This window comes from Macaca fascicularis, chromosome 6 (genome assembly GCF_037993035.2).
Source record: "Macaca fascicularis isolate 582-1 chromosome 6, T2T-MFA8v1.1".
NCBI lineage: Eukaryota > Metazoa > Chordata > Mammalia > Primates > Cercopithecidae > Macaca > Macaca fascicularis.
The window spans coordinates 82,962,294-82,979,083 of NC_088380.1; the positions used below are offsets into that span (position 1 = coordinate 82,962,294).

The 16,790-nt window shown below is 38.7% G+C and overlaps 1 protein-coding gene and 1 pseudogene across 6 annotated transcripts in view; both read right to left on the reverse strand.

The window, feature by feature from the left end:
- Window positions 1-6,498: 6,498 nt before the first annotated feature.
- DMGDH (dimethylglycine dehydrogenase) overlaps window positions 6,499-16,790 on the reverse strand; it is a 71,194-nt gene continuing 60,902 nt past the window's right edge. For all 6 annotated transcript variants that reach the window (XM_073993675.1, XM_065546402.2, XM_065546401.2 and 3 more), the window contains 2 exons: window positions 14,499-14,633; window positions 6,499-7,816 (listed from right to left, as the gene is read on the reverse strand). In XM_073993675.1, the coding sequence (XP_073849776.1) occupies window positions 7,601-7,816; window positions 14,499-14,633 (351 nt within the window). In that variant the 3' untranslated portion in view covers window positions 6,499-7,600. The remainder of the gene's footprint in view (window positions 7,817-14,498; window positions 14,634-16,790) is intronic.
- On the reverse strand, window positions 9,144-9,870 carry LOC102118359 (protein IMPACT pseudogene; annotated as a pseudogene).

Consider the following 16,790-nt stretch of genomic DNA (forward strand, 5'->3'; position numbering starts at 1 on the left):
AATCAAATAGACGCAATAAAAAATGGCAAAGGGGATATCACCACCGATCCCACAGAAATACAAACTACCATCAGAGAATACTATAAACACCTCTACACAAATAAACTAGAAAATCTAGAAGAAATGGATAAACTCCTGGACACATACACCCTCCCAAGACTAAACCAGGAACAAGTTGAATCCCTGAATAGACCAATAACAGGCTCTGAAATTGAGGCAATAATTAATAGCCTACCAACCAAAAAAAGTCCAGGACCAGACGGTTTCACATCTGAATTCTACCAGAGGTACAAAGAGGAGCTGGTACCACTGCTTCTGAAACTATTCCAATCAATAGAAAAACAGGGAATCCTCCCTGACTCATTTTATGAGACCAGCATTATCCTGATATCAAAGCCCGGCAGAGACACAAGAAAAAAAGAGAATTTTAGACCAATATCCCTGATGAACATCAATGCAAAAATCCTCAATAAAATACTGCCAAACCGAATCCAGCAGCACATCAAAAAGCTTATCCACCAAGATCAAGTTGGCTTCATCCCTGGGATGCAAAACTGGTTCAACATATGCAAATCAATAAACGTAATCCATCACATCAACAGATCCAAAGACAAAAACCACATGATTATCTCAGTAGATGCAGAAAAGGCCTTCGACAAAATTCAACAGCCTTCATGCTAAAAACTCTCAATAAATTCAGTATTGATGGGACATATCTCAAAATACTAAGAGCTATTTATCACAAACCCACAGCCAATATCGTACTGAATGGGCAAAAACTGGAAGCATTCCCTTTGAAAACTGGCACAAGACAGGGATGCCCTCTGTCACCACTCTTATTCAACATAGTGTTGGAAGTTCTGGCCAGGACAATCAGGCAAGAGAAAGAAATAAAGGGTATTCAATTAGGAAAAGAGGAAATCAAATAGTCCCTGTTTGCAGATGACATGATTGTATATGTAGAAATCCCCATTGTCTCAGCCCCAAATTTCCTTAAGCTGATAAGCAACTTCAGCAAAGTCTCAGGATACAAAATCAATGTGTAAAAGTCACAAGCAGTCCTCTACACCAATAACAGACAAACAGAGAGCCAAATCATGAGTTAACTCCCATTCACAATTGCTACTAAGAGAATAAAATACCTAGGAATCCAACTTACAAGGGATTTAAAGGACCTCTTCAAGGAAAACTACAAACCACTGCTCAAGGAAATAAAAGAGGACACAAACAAATGGAAGAACATTCCATGCTCATGGATAGGAACAATCAATATCATGAAAATGGCCATACTGCCCAAGGTAATTTGTAGATTCAATGCCATCCCCACTAAGCTACCAAAGACTTTCTTCACAGAATTGGAAAAAACTGGTTTAAAGTTCATATGGAACCAAAAAAGAACCCTCATTGCCAAGACAATCCTAAGCAAAAAGAAGCAAAAAGAACAAAGGAGGCATCAGGCTACCTGACTTCAAACTATACTACAAGGCTACAGTAACCAAAACAGCATGGTACTGGTACTAAAACAGAGATATAGACCAATAGAACAGAACAGAGGCCTCAGAAATAACACTACACATCTACAACCCTCGGATCTTTGACGAATCTGACAAAAATAAGAAATGGGAAAGGATTCCCTATTTAATAAATGGTGCTGGGAAAATTGGCTAGCTATATGTAGAAAGGTGAAACTGCATCCCTTCCTTACATCTTATACAAAAATTAATTCAAGGTGGATTAAAGACTTAAATGTTAGACCTAAAACCATAAAAACCTTAGAAGAAAACCTAGGCAATACCATTCAGGACATAGGCATAGGCAAAGACTCCATGACTAAAACACCAAAAGCAATGGCAACAAAAGCCAAAATAGACTAATGGGAGCTGATTAAACTAAAAAGCTTCTGCACAGCAAAAGAAACTACTATCATAGTGAACAGGTAACCTACAGAATGGGAGAAAATGTTTGCAATCTACCCATCTGACAAAGGGCCAATGTCCAGAATCTACAAAGAACTTAAATTTACAAGAAAAAATCAGACATCTCCATCAAAAAGTAGGCAAGGGATATGAACAGACACTTCTCAAAAGAAGACATTTATGCAGCCAACAGACACATGAAAAAATGCTCATCATCACTGGTTATCAGAGAAATGCAAATCAAAACCACAATGAGATACCATCTTACACCAGTTAGAATGGCAATCATTAAAAAGTCAGGAAACAACAGATGCCGGAAAAAGTGTGGAGAAATAGGAAGACTTTTACACTATTGGTGGGAGTGGAAACTAGTTCAACCATTGTGGAAGACAGTGTGGTGATTCCTCAAGTACCTAGAACTAGAAATACCATTTGACCCAGCCATCCCATTACTGAGTATATACCCAAAGGATTATAAATGATGCTACTATAAAGACACATGCACATATATGTTTATTGTGGCACTATTCACAATAGCAAAGACTTGGAACCAACCCAAATGTCCATCAATGATAGACTGGATTAAGAAAATGTGTCACATATGCATCATGGAATACTATGCAACCATAAAAAAGGATGAGTTCATGTCCTTTGTAGGGACATAGATGAAGCCAGAAACCACCATTCTGAGCAAACTATCACAAGGACAGAAAACCAAATACCGCATGTTCTCACTCATAGGTGGGAATTGAACAATGAGAACGCTTGGATGCAGGGTTGGGAACATCACACACTGGGGCCTATCGTGGGGTGGAGGGGTGGGGGAGGGATAGCATTAGGAGAAATACGTAATGTAAATGATGAGTTAATGGGTGCAGCACACCAACATGGCACATGTATACATATGTAACAAACCTTCACATTGTGCACATGTACCCTAGAACTTAAAATATAATTTAAAAAATAAATACTGTTAATCGGATTTTTTTTTTACTTGTAGCTAAATGCTTTCTAACCAATGTCCATTATAACCTGTCTTATTAGGAAACTGCTCCTGGGTGGTAAGATAACATGTTCCCTGTCTCTAACCCTTACCTCTTATTCATTTTTCAATGCAGTCTGGTTTTTGCCTTCACTGATATCCTGAAATTATTCATGCCAGTAGCACCCATGACCCCGCTGCTTCGCCTGAGGGATGCTTTTCAGCCTTTAGTTTTACTTGACATCTTTTTAACTTCTGACACTGTTAGCCATCCCCTCCTTCTCAAAATGTTCTCTCCCCTCGGCCTTCATGACATCATGGCTTGTAATTAAACATCTCCTTGTTTTTTAGTTAAATGCTTGATCTCTCCAGTCTATAAACTTCATGAAGGCAAGGCCATGTCTGTCTTGTTCACCACTGCTCTTTCAGTGCCTGTCCTATAGTAAGTACTCCACAAACATGCGTAGATTAATGAACATTAAGGAAAGCAATTACTCATATAACTTAAAATACAGGAAAGGCATTAGTAGATGTTATGTAGACTGTGCTTGGTTGGTGGCAGACCTGGGGAAAGCAGGTCTTGTGATTTTTTAGCCCAGTAGCTTTTGTGTCACCCCACCACCTCTGTGCTTCATGGCATGTTAATATTTCCAAAATCTTTTCCTGGAGAAAATACAATTAAATAATGTGTTACCCTTTTGTCATTCACAATGCAGCTTTCCATACATGTTATGGTTTGATTTGTTCCCTACAACTTCATTTGTTGGAGGCTTCATTCCTCACTGTGGCAGTGTGGGGAGGTGGGGTCTAGTGGGAGGTATCTGGGTCATGGCCTTTCTCATTAATGCCTTTCTCTCAGGAATGGGTTAGCTATTTCAGGATTTCTAATGGGTTCTATAGCTAATGGGTTAGCTATAGCAGGATTTCAGTCCCCTTTTCTCTCTCACAAGCACGCCCTCTCATCTCTTCTGCTTTTCTGCAATGCTATGAAGCAGCACAAGGCCCTCACCAGATGCAATCACCAGGTCTTGAACTTCCCAGCTTCCAGAACCATAAGCTAAATAAACCTCTTTCCTTTATAAATTACCCAGATCCAGGCATTTTATTATAGCAACAGAAAACAAACTAAATACACTATGAGTAGTCTAATTCATTAATGGCAGGGGATAAAAATAGGATGATAATTTATATTTTTATGTGAAGATTCATCAGAAGAAGGATATAATTAATTTGATTTTTGGTGGCTCCGCTTTCCTGGGACTTTAGCTAAAGAATACTATTTGTATCTACTCATCTGACAAAGGGCTAATATCCAGAACCTACAAAGAACTCAAATTTATGAGAAAAAAACAAACAACCCCATCAAAAAGTGGGCAAAGGATATGAACAGACACTTCTCAAAAGAAGACATTCATACAGCCAACAGACACATGAAAAAATACTCATCATCACTCGCCATCAGAGAAATGCAAATCAAAACCACAATGAGATACCATCTCACACCAGTTAGAATGGCAATCATTAAAAAAATCAGGAAACAACAGGTGCTGGAGAGGATGTGGAGAAATAGAAACACTTTTACACTGTTGGTGGGACTGTAAACTAGTTCAACCATTGTGGAAGACAGTGTGGAGATTCCTCAAGGATCTAGAACTAGAAATACCATTTGACCCAGCCATCTCATTACTGGGTATATACCCAAAGGATTATAAATCATGCTGCTATAAAGACACATGCACACGTATGTTTATTGCAGCACTATTCACAATAGCAAAGACTTGGAATCAACCCAAATGTCCATCAGTGACAGATTGGATTAAGAAAATGTGGCACATATACACCATGGAATACTATGCAGCCATAAAAAACGATGAGTTTTTGTCTTTATTATAGGCACATGGATGCGGCTGGAAACCATCATTCTCAGCAAACTATCGCAAGAACAGAAAACCAAACACTGCATGTTCTCACTCACAGGTGGGAATTGAACAATGAGATCACTTGGACACAGGAAGTGGAACGTCACACACCCGGGCCTATTGTGGGGAGGGAGGAGGGAGGAGGGATTGCATTAGGAGATATACCGAATGTAAATGACGAGTTGATGGGTGCAGCACACCAACATGGCACATGTATACATATGTAACAAACCTGCACGTTGTGCACATGTACCCTAGAACTTAAATTTAAAAAAAAAATGCTATTTGTGTAGCCAAAACTTTTTTCCTTTCACAACTGCTGTGTTTCCTGATAATATCAACCTTTCCTTTTGTTCAATTAAAATATGCACAACATGCTCTCAGTAAAATTCCAGAATCTCGTCTGTCTGTTATTTAATGTCCCACACAGTATACTTTAAGATGTTTTTTTCTGTCATCTTTCCTTATCAGTAGAAAAGAAGAAAGACACAGATTAGTTAGGATGTTAACATTAGCAACATACCATAAATGTTTTGCTAATGTGTTGACTAGAAACTGTTTTTGCAATTCCAAAAAGTTTTCGTCACTCAGGGGAAGAAAGTGCCTATCATTCATCATCACATTCTTGAGAATGTTTTTCTGAACTGTAGACACAGACTTCTGCGCATCACCAGTGTTTTCAAGTATGCTGGCTGTTTGCTGTTCACGGCTGACACTAACCTCTCTCCGTGTATGTTCCACTTTTCAGAAGCTAGTGGTTTCAGTTAGGCCCTTTTAAGTCAAGGTTCTCACCCAAGAACTGGCCAGCAAGCCATCAGGAGCCGAGAGCTTTGGGAACTGGTCTTTTATTCTCTCTGTTTCTCTCTCAGTGTCTCCCTCCTTATCGGGAGCTCTCATTGCTCCCTTGGGCTTATGGCTTCTATTTCTATCCATCTTTTCAGCTTCAGCTTTTAGTACTAACCAGTTTTTCCTCTGATGGTTCACAATCCAAATTCCCATGGAAGAAATCTGGTTAACTCTTCTCAGCTTTCCATAGTTAAGGTGTGTTGAAGGTCGTTGTCAGCCCATGAATTGGCTGATACCACACCTGGTGCTGAGGCCAGGACGGACTGGCTGAGTATGAGTGGGGGTGCTGGGTTAATCTACGAAACCTAATAGCACCTAACATACAACAAAAGAGAGAATGAGGGCAACTTCTTAAGGAAATCGGGGTAGACTTCTTTCATCCTGTGCGTAGGATTTCTTTAAATTTTTCACATTCATCTGAATGGTCTATTCTTTTATTCATCAGTTTTAGTGCTATATTAACTATATGATATGAATTTAATGTTGTACTTTCATTATTGCTTCTTGATAATACAGTATGCAAAAAAGAGTCTAAACCTATTTCACAGAGGAGGAACCCAGAGATGGTATGTAACTATCCTGAGGTCATGGGGTTATAGAAAGGCAGAGAATGAGAAGCTGATATCCCAAATTCCCAGCACTAACATGAACTGGATTAAAGAATCTAGATAATATTCCCAATAATTAGGAAATTTGTTTGTTACCAAAGGAATTTCCTTCTTTTCTCATCTAAGAGGACATGCCAAAGAGAAATGAACATGTGAAGAGTTCTAATATATAACTACTGTTATAAAACATTTAAAATGTAAAATTGGCACCTTTTCAAACTTACAAGTTAAGAAATCATTTTAAAGTTTATTCAAATGACAGAATCTTACCATGCTTCATATTCAGTTTTTTTAATACTTAAGAAAACATCTATAAATGTGTAACAAATGTATGCATGTATAAATTAATTATAAATGATAAACCACCCTTTACAAAATAAATTGATTTATTCCATCAACTACACCCAAATAATTTCAAAAAGTATATCAAAGAATTATTTCTAAATTGATTTTTTTTCTTGCTGTACATAGCACTAACTGTCAGCTCTTAAGCTTTTGTTTGACCTGCTTTGTCAAATGCTTTGTGAAATGATATTCAGAACAGCACCATGTGATGTCAACTTGCATTAATTCTTTCCCAAAGAGAGGTGTTCAGTATTCAAACTGTGTTTGTACTGGCACAATCTATTTATGTTTCAGCTTCATTTCTGAAAGTTTACAAGTACCGCTTCCTTTGGAAGACTCTGTTCTTTCTTGCAACTTCTCTTCTAAAACAACCTTTGAAAGGAGAATAATAATGTCCTATAAAGCTCCTTTCAGGGAAGTCATTAAGAAAATGATAAATATTTCAGAGAATTGAATTAAAATGTTGGCTATATGTCAATGTTAAAATTTACTATTTTCATTACAGCTATATCATGAAAAATTAAAACTATCATTTATTCATCTAAGGAAAGATTTCTCTATGAAGTAAATCCATCAACAATATTATACATGTTTTCACGTAAAAGATAATTTATTAATTTGTTTTCAGCTATCAAGAACCGAATGCATTTGTTACTAAAATTATAAAATGTCCTTTAATTCGTTTATAGTAATGATTGTATATATTAGCAAACACCTAAATGTTTTGCTGACTGGGTAATGTGGGGTAATAAAAAAAAATTCATTTCAAATTTCTTCATTTAAAAGAAAAATGTAAATCATTTATCTATTATTCTGTCTTGCTTAGAAAACACTTAACAGAAAGGTTTCGTTAAGATTCTAAATCTAGACTTTGATGATTTTGAAAGAATTCCTGGTTTCCTCTATTCCCCTGGGAACCAATTATGATAATTTCAAGGACAGTCATTAGCAACTCCAATTCAGTTGACTGCTAAAGGTCTTTTTTCAAGTTTTGTCCTTTCCACCTTTTTTCTGAAGCCGGTTTCTGGTTGGTTCGGTCAATACCAAAGGTTGTTGTATGACGACTGCTGGGTAATTTTTGCCTAATAGTTCAACTTCCACTTGCTGTCCCACTTCACTTAGTTCCACAGGGACATATGCGAATGCCAGACTCTTCTGGATGCTGTAGCTATAGCTTCCAGATGTCGTGTTGCCAACCACCTGGAAAACAAGACCCAACAGTCCTCAGTGTCTCGGTCACAGCTCTGTGCTCCTCATCTCTGGGTGAAAAAAAACCCTGAAATACAGATTCAACTTAGAAAATGGAAGTTTTCTGAAACGCTGTCTGGGGACACAACACCAGAGACACAGGAGGAAAACTTCACATTTTGAGAAGATGAATGAAAGCTTACAAATTATGAAAAGTAACTCTCAACGTACACATCTGTATTACTCTGAAATTTCTCATTTTTAAAACAGTAATACTTAGTTTAGGCCAGGAGTGGTGGCTCGTGCCTGTAATCCCAGCACTTGGGGACGCCAAGGCAGGCGGATCATTTTAGGTCAGGAGTTCAAGACCAGCCTGGCCAAAATGGTGAAACCTTGTCTCTACTAAAAATACAAAAATTAGCTGGGCGTGGTGGCAGGCACCTACACTCTCTGAGGCATACTCAGAAGGCTGAAGCATGAGAATTGCTTGAACCTGGGAGGCGGAGATTGCAGTGAGCCGAGATCTGGCCACTGCACTCCAGCCTGGATGACAGAGTGAGACTGTCTCCAAAAAAAAGTCTATATAACAAGTTTGATTAAAAGATAAGAAGGTTATTGGAAATCAGGTCTAAAGGAAAGAATGAAAAAGAAGGAAAAGCAGAAAATACAGAAAACTGTCGTCAAAACATTACATGGAACAAAAAAGAAAAGGAAGACAACAAAAGTAAAACATGATACAGAGCCCTGCTCAAAATGGCTTCTCCTGGCCACACTACATTGCACTAATCCTTAAAGTCTTACCATCTGGCTCAGTGGACTGCTTATAGCTGGAGCTCAAGACATTCACGGACGGGAATCAGCCTGGTGATCATTCAGCTGCCTCAGCAAAGAGCACGCTACAGTCAACAATCTTACTATAGCACTTCTAGTATTTTAGATGCTAACACATTCATGACTTTAATTGCAGACTCCTATCTCTGTAGTCCCAGTTTTTAATTCTCTTTGAAACCTCAAATCAGAAGCTCTCCATATGATTTCTAAACTTACTGTGAAAACTGGTTGATTGAAAAAAAAATGTGAATACATTCATTAGTAAAAGTTTCTCTCTGGCTGATTGTTAATTGCCAAGTTATAACACATGCTTTAAAATTGCTGTTCTCCTTTAGATCATAGTTCAGTGATACAGGCAGGGATTAGGGTCAGAGAGGTTAGAGTTTCAATCATTGCTGTTTTTTTTTTTTTTCCTGGTGTGGAAGAAGACTACTGACTCTCCATATTTATTGCTTTATATTATAAGAATTAAACAAAGAAACAGAGACAAGAAAATCACTTTTGGAAATTTCACAATCACCAATTTGCAACAGAAATTGAGGCATAATATTTATGCTAACAAATATGTTGGAAGGATTGTCACCTCAGCCCACAACTGCAGGTGGAAACTCCTGGATTTTCACTTAATCCATTACTCAGTGATGAACATTTTTTGTTTTTTTCCCAAAGCCTTAGATGATTTTCAGGTGAATGTGTGTTGTTCTTCTCCACTAGTATGTTTCTGGCACAGTTATGTTTAAAGTGATCTGGTCCTACAGAATGCCTCCACACCAGCGTGATACCACCACCAAGATATTCCTCACATTTAAAATCTCCATGAGATGTAGAAGATGTCCACCAGCTGCTGTTTCCCCATCACCCTCACAACTCTGTAAGAAGGTCTATTTGTCCTCACAATATATTCTGCAGGCATAGATGCTGTGGGTGGTACTAGCTATTTTCTTATTCTCATACAAGTTGGAAAGAACCATTTTCACCTGTTTGGGACAAACTAATGGAGACAAGTCTGCCTGAAAACTACTTATTTGGTCTGTAACAGAAATGCCATGATCAATCGGAGAGAATTCTATTTCTCTTTGATTTTCACTGATATCAAAATCCAGTGCTTTTACCGAGCTTTCTGGCTGATACGCAAAAATGAGACCATCTTCACATTCAACATCTTTCTCTGCAGTTTCTTTCTTTACATCTGGGCGTGATTCTGTCATCTGAGATTTTGTATTGGAACATCTCTTATTTTCTCCACTCACAGGTAAAGAATACTTTCACCAATATTCTGTCATTTTCTCATTAAATATTTTGGGAGGAAAAGAAACATAGCCTGGATCCCAGGGACACAAAGCAGGTACTCTTTCTGAACCAAATGGGGTGGCCACGTATGTATTTCCTCAAGGTTATTCAATAAATGCACAAGTTCTTGCCCTTTAAGCCAATGAGCATTCAACTGATAGAGTGGCGGAGCTGTACCTGGGTACTCATTTGGCAGCATCACTTGCAAGCAAAGTGTCCATTTGGGGTCATCTATATCGTCACTAATTCTAACACAAAGTATTTTGGCACAGTTATCAATGATACACCATTCCTCGCCATCGATGGCTGCCATTACTTCACTTTCTTCATCCTGCCTTTGGTCACCCCTGCGTCCCCCTCAGTCATGTGGAACCTGGGAGCAGCTCTGTGGCTGCACCCAATCATTGCTTTTGTTTTGTTTGTTTTTTGAGATGGAGTCTTGCTCTGTTGCCCCAGCTGGAGTGCAGAGGTGCAATCTTGGCTCTCTGCAACTTCCGCCTCCCGGGTTCAAGTGATTCTCCTGCCTCAGCTTCCTGAGTAGCTGGGACTACAGGTGTGCATCACCAGACCCCGCTAATTTTTATATTTTTAGTAGAGACGGGGTTTCACCATGTTGGCCAGGCTGGTCTCGAACTCCTGAACTCAAGTGATCAGCCTGCCTTGGCCTCCCAAAGTGCTGGGATTACTGGCATGAGCTATCATGCCTGGCTTAATCATTGCTTTTTGAAAGACTTTCTTGGTAACCTTGGTTTCATTTCCCCACCTGTAAGAGAGAGATTTGGGTTTGGAGCCCTAGGAGAGTTAATCTGGTTTGCTTGAGCGTCTTCAGAAAACAGGAAGAGACCCGCGCTGGTCTCAGGCTGTGATCCCCTGACTCACTGGGTCAAAAGCCCACAATCACTCTTAGGAGACTACATGCACCGTTTCCTCAGCCCTTCTCATCTCCTAACATCCCAGCAGTGATTCGTCTTGCAGCCATTCTGCATTAGTAAACTGAAAAAAGAGAGTCCTTACTTACGAGTGCTATTTTTAAAGTTTGCTTTGCTTTCTGCTAGAATTTACTTTCATTTCTACTTGAATTTCTCTCTAATCCAGGGGTTAGAAGCCCAGGGTATTTCAGAAGTCTGGCCTTTCCTTGTACCCTATTACTAAATCTCCAGGGAAATGTTTTCCCTTGCATAAATTTCAAACAGTTTTGCCTAAAATCTTCCAAGTTCAATTAGATCCATTCCATCTTTTAGTTCAGTGAACTGTGAGAACAATCGGTCCCCACCCTCTGCCTGGTAAATTCTCATTCTTTGTTAAAACAAACATTGACCTTCTTTTTACCAATGTGAATAATTCTCATCTATTTTTAGCCTTTTCTCATTTCTCTCTCAAATTATGAGAAGTCTCTATCTGACTTCCAGAAGGTAACATGGCAAATGGCCTTTGAAGGAAGTTAACATAATTTAAGTTTGATATTCTATTGTGTTTTTCTTTGACTGTCCCTGTATGTTTTAATTTATAAATAATAATTTTAAAAACCTTCTAAGCTCTCCAAACCTCTCCACAAACCTCTTTTTCAAAACTTCCTTCCAAGATAAGCATCTTTTAAAACTGAGTCACCCAATATAAAGAAAGCCTTTCTCATGACCATCTTTATGCCTTGATTTTAAAAAAATTAACCCTCATTTAAGGTTAGAATCCCTTTCTCCAGCACTGCCCTGCTCCCAGTTGGACTTGACCTTTCCCCAAGGCACTAAAGACCATCTGACATGCAATATACTTTATTTATTTTGTCCACTGTTCATCTCTCCCTCCTTCCATTCCTCTGGAATGTAAACTCCATGAGGTCAGAGATCCTTGTGTTTTGTTCACTGCTATATCCCCAGTACCTAGAATATTGCTGGCATATAGTAGACACTAAAAAAAAAAAAAAAAAAGAAAAAGTCAACAAACAAATACATTTGTACCCTATCTCTAGCACTGGAAATGCTTGCAAGAATAAAATAGTAAAAGCAACACAAGTCAAGACCAAGTCTGAAAATAAAAAGCAAAAATTATTTCAAAGCAGTCCAGAGTAAAGACAATCCAAGAAGGGCCTCTGAAAAAGGATCAAAAAAGAAGACCATCTGCATGTTAAAATGATGACCTTACTAAGCATCAAAGAGCAGGCAAACTCATATTAGGAAATCCAAGAGCTAGAATCCTATAATAGGATTAGCAGTTTTATAAGCAGATGGCAAGGAAAGGTGAACAATATAGCATGTAAATGCAGTATATGCATAGGGCAAATGAAAAAAACTTTAGATTGGAGCTTGGGTTTTCAGGGTTTTAAAACTAATTTCGGTATCATCATATTTAAGGTGGCTAAAAATCAGTTGACTGTGGATGACGTGGGAATACAGAAAAATAGAAAAATATAGCATAATATCTCTTTCATTCCACGCTGAGTAAAACAGAAGATTGGTGGAAGGGTAAGTGTAGACTGTATTAAACAGTACTGAGAAAACTGACTGGGAATAGAGTGAAAAATAAACAACAAAGGAAAGATGAGGTGGGAGGAAATGTAATGACAAGAAGATGTTATCTCATCCAATGGCTTCATTTTACAGATGAGAAAACTGAGGCCCAGAGATCAGCTCAAGATCAGGTCAAATAGTTAATTAATGGCAGAGCTGGTTATAAGTAGAAATCACGTGAATTGTGGGCAAATATGAAATGGGGAAGAATACATATTAAGAAAAGAGGGCTGAACCAGAGATACAGAACAGAAAGAGAACGAAGAGACAGGGAGAAAGGTAGGAACAATTCAAACAGAAGAGCAAACTCAGCCCAATTTAAGAAGGAAGTAGAGGTCGGCCCATCTAGGCTTACAGACAGGTGAAAGCACTTGAGATCTGAGAAAAGTCAGTTGGCGTCACAGACTCTAATAACATCCACCTGATACTCAGATGCACAAGAATGTGGGTATAGAATTAAATTCTTAAGGCCGGGGGCAGTGGCTCATGCCTGTAATCCCAGCACTTTGGGAAACCAAAGTGGATGTATGACCTGGCTGGTGATCAAGACCAGCCTGGCCAACGTGGAGAAACCCCATCTTTACTAAAAATACAAAAATTAGCCGAGCATGGTGGCATGCACCTGTAATCCCAGCTACTTGGGAGGCTGAGGCAGGAGAATCACTTGAACCCGGGAAGCGGAGGTTGCAGTGAGTCGAGATCATGCCGCTGCACTTCAGCCTGGGCAACAGAGTAAGGCTCTGTCTCAAAATAAATAAACAAATTAATTAATTAATTAAATTCTTAAGAAACTACAGGGGGACATCAGCAGAGACAGAAAAGAGATCAAATTGATCTCTTTTATGTCTTAGAAGAAAGGACCAGAAATTCAAAGCTGGAAACTAGACCTGAGTGGGAGATTGGTTCTATCAATCACCAGCCATGTAACCTCAAGCAAGTTACTTCTGAGCCCCTCAAAGCCTCATCCTTAAAATGGAAATGATCATACATATCTGACAGGCGTGCTGTAAAGTTAAATGGGAGAGCACACGAAAAATATCTGGTATACAGTAAGAACTCAGTAGTTGTTAGTTCTGTGTTAAATTGACCTATGCTTTAGCCCCAAAGGCTGTGATTTGACACCACTGGCTTTCTCCACTTCTAGCACTCTTTGTGTTACTGATGAGACAGAGAAAATGGAAACAAATATCAAGTAGGCTGCAGTGAATAAGAAAAAAACCCAGGCACAGAAGCTCTGAGTCTTGGGTAATGACCAAGCTGACCCTGTTCATTGTGGAACAGTTGTTTGTATGAGCTTTGAAGGCTCTATTCCCTCCCCGTGGTCTAAGCTGGGTGTCCCACACGTGCCTGCTAACACCAGGAAAAACACACCCACACTCAGTTTCAACAAAATTGGGTTTTACAAATAGTAATAAAAAAATGGAGAAAGTAACTGAATGCAGAAAGCTTGGGAGAAAAACTGGAGACAACAAAGTCCCATTGATATGTTATCTGGCTTACCCTGGTTTTACTGAATACAAATAGAAAGAATGAAAAGTAACATTCCAAAATGAGAAGGTGATTTTACTCTTCCTGAAGAACCAAATGGCTTCCACACTTTGCTTTACTTTCTAAGGTTCTACCCTCTATTGTCATAGATGTTTTCATTTGGATTTTTTCCCTGTTAATATGCTAATTGCCTCCTTCTGAAAGATCCATAAAAAGTTAAATCAGAATGCCAAATTTTTTATAAAATCCATCTTTTGCATTTACAGACATGGATGTGATGAGCAAATAGATCATTTACCCTCTAAACCATACCCTCCTCATTGTCCAATGTATTTCAAGTCCTTGGGTTTGTTTTCTTTAAACAGAATATATAGAATTTTATGTTTTCAAAAATGAGCAACATTTCATTTTCCTTTCAGTTAATTGCGTTCTGTCTGTTGAATGTCAGCTCAGAAATCAAAAGTGTGTCATCCCTCCAATAAATAATTAATAGCAAAAGGGTTTAAGAGAAAATAGGAACGAGGGGGGTTTCTGTTGCAGAAGATGCCACAGCCCCTGGCAGTGAGGTCCTCAGCACTCACCTTGCCATTGTACCAGATGCTTTCGTTTCCCTCTGGATCAACATCATCCGTTGCCAAGGTGAGGCAGACCAGTCTTCGTTTCAGCCCCTTGGCTTTAATCTGTTTCAGTGCTTGCTTTCCTATGAAGTCTGCTGGCTGCAGGAATCCAAGATAATGATGATGAATGAATGCTCAGACACTGTGACAAGGTTAGAGATGCAAGCATTTAAATTTGTCTTTGCTATTTTCTCGCCAATTACACATTAAATAAAAATACAGATTGGATCAAATGTCTAGACAAATATTTCTTAGTCCTCAAATGACAGTATCAGCCACCTATTCCTTCAGAATATGTTAGACTTAAGGGTAATAACTTGTGATGACAATTTACCAGAACCACCTAGGTGGAAAAACATAAGGCATGTTGCAATGGTGGATTATGAAAGTGACCCTTGTGTCTAATGGGTCTGGACAGTGGTACGGGCTGTCAGTAAGCAATACGCAACTCAATTTCTACCTATAGAAAGTCTTTTTCAAGAAGAAAATTCACTTTTTTGAAACATGATGCTAAAACAACCCCAAAATGTGGTATTTTCTTTTTTCTTCTTCAGAATAATGTCTCTGGAATGTATTTACCTATTGGGTTGCATTCATTAGTTCATTCTCAAAATATTTATTGAGTCCCTACTATGTATGAGGCATAGTGCTAGGCCCTGTGTGGGTAAAAAATGAGTTAGACACAGACATTTTTATCCAAGAGTTTATTCTCTAACACTGTGCTTTTCAACCTTTTTTTTTTTTTTACTTCTTCCTTGCAACACATGACAGATGACATTCCTATTCCTAATACATTCCCATGGACACACTCAGGGTCATTCCCAGTGCAATCAATATAAGGGAATGAGAGCGACATTGTTATAGGGATAACCTTGAATTCATTCTTATGTATTAAAAAAAAAAGTAGGAATCAGGCAAACTGGAAGACTTCACACTTATTGGTAATACACCTTAATACAGCTTACCTGTGAGTAGGACGCACAAGTGAGCAATGACTCGTCAGCAGAGACACTTAGCTAATAAGGGAGATAGAATTCGACTCAACCAAATTCCAGGAGACACATGATAAGTGTGATAAACTAGTCAGAGGTGAAGAGAGAGCACTGAGAGCGAGCGCCCTGGAGGGAGGGCTGACATCCGTGGGAGGTTAGTGTGAGACTTCTGCATACTCTGCCTAGACAAGCATCTCTTATGTGAGGGAAAGGAAATTTGTGATATATAAATCATGTCTACAGTGAATGAGATTTAATCAGAGATCACAATGTGGAAAACAAGATTCTCAAAACAGTTGCCACAGACAGACTACTCTCTGAAAGCAAAGAAAGGAAACAACCAAAAACTTCAATTTCTTCATTGGCAATAAGAAAGAATATTTCATGCCTAAGATGTCCTCCACCACTAACATTTAGGACTTACAGAGTTCTTTCTGCACTTGAAACATTTAGGACTGAGTGTAATAAATCCCCTTAACCTCCAGAGAAGCAGCAGCAGGGGTCCTCACACACCCTCACTGAGACCCCCCCTCCCAGTCTATTCCTTTCCCAGTTTAGAGCCTCTAGGATGAATCCACAATGAAATATGATTTTTGTGGATAATCCAACTTTAAATTGCTGACCTACACAGGAAGTTAGAGAAAGCTTCCATTAGCTGAGGTTAAAATAATGTGCAAAATGAACATCCAATTCTCTCTCTTTCCCCAGGGTGATACAAACGGTGAGAACCAACTATAAAGCTTTATTATGAAGCCAGATCATGAAAATTTAAAGAAGATTGGAACTCGTGTTATTTAATATAGGGCAAATGGGGGCGGGGAGTCACAGGAAGAGCTTGATTCATTTGAATTCATATATAGGATAAATTCATGATAACAAGTCATAACAAACCAAAGTTCACTATAGTTAAAACATGCAGAGTTGGTCCTTGAACGATACCACTTTAAGCTGCAGAGGTCCACTTATATGTGGATTTTTTTTCAACTGAACACAAATAGAAAATACAGTATTCGTGGGCTTTGAAACTCATGCATACGGAGGGGATGACTTTTTGTATATATGGGTTGGTGGTCCTTGAGAAAACCCAGATTTTGATATATGTGGGGGTTCTGGAACCAATCCCCCACATACACAGAGGGATGACTGTATATCTAAGAAAGAATTCTATAACAGCAACAGTTCTTTGTTTTGTTTTGTTTTTTGCTATCTTTTAAAAAGGAGACTTGCAATCATAGAATAATGACGACAAAGGGTGCTTTTTAGA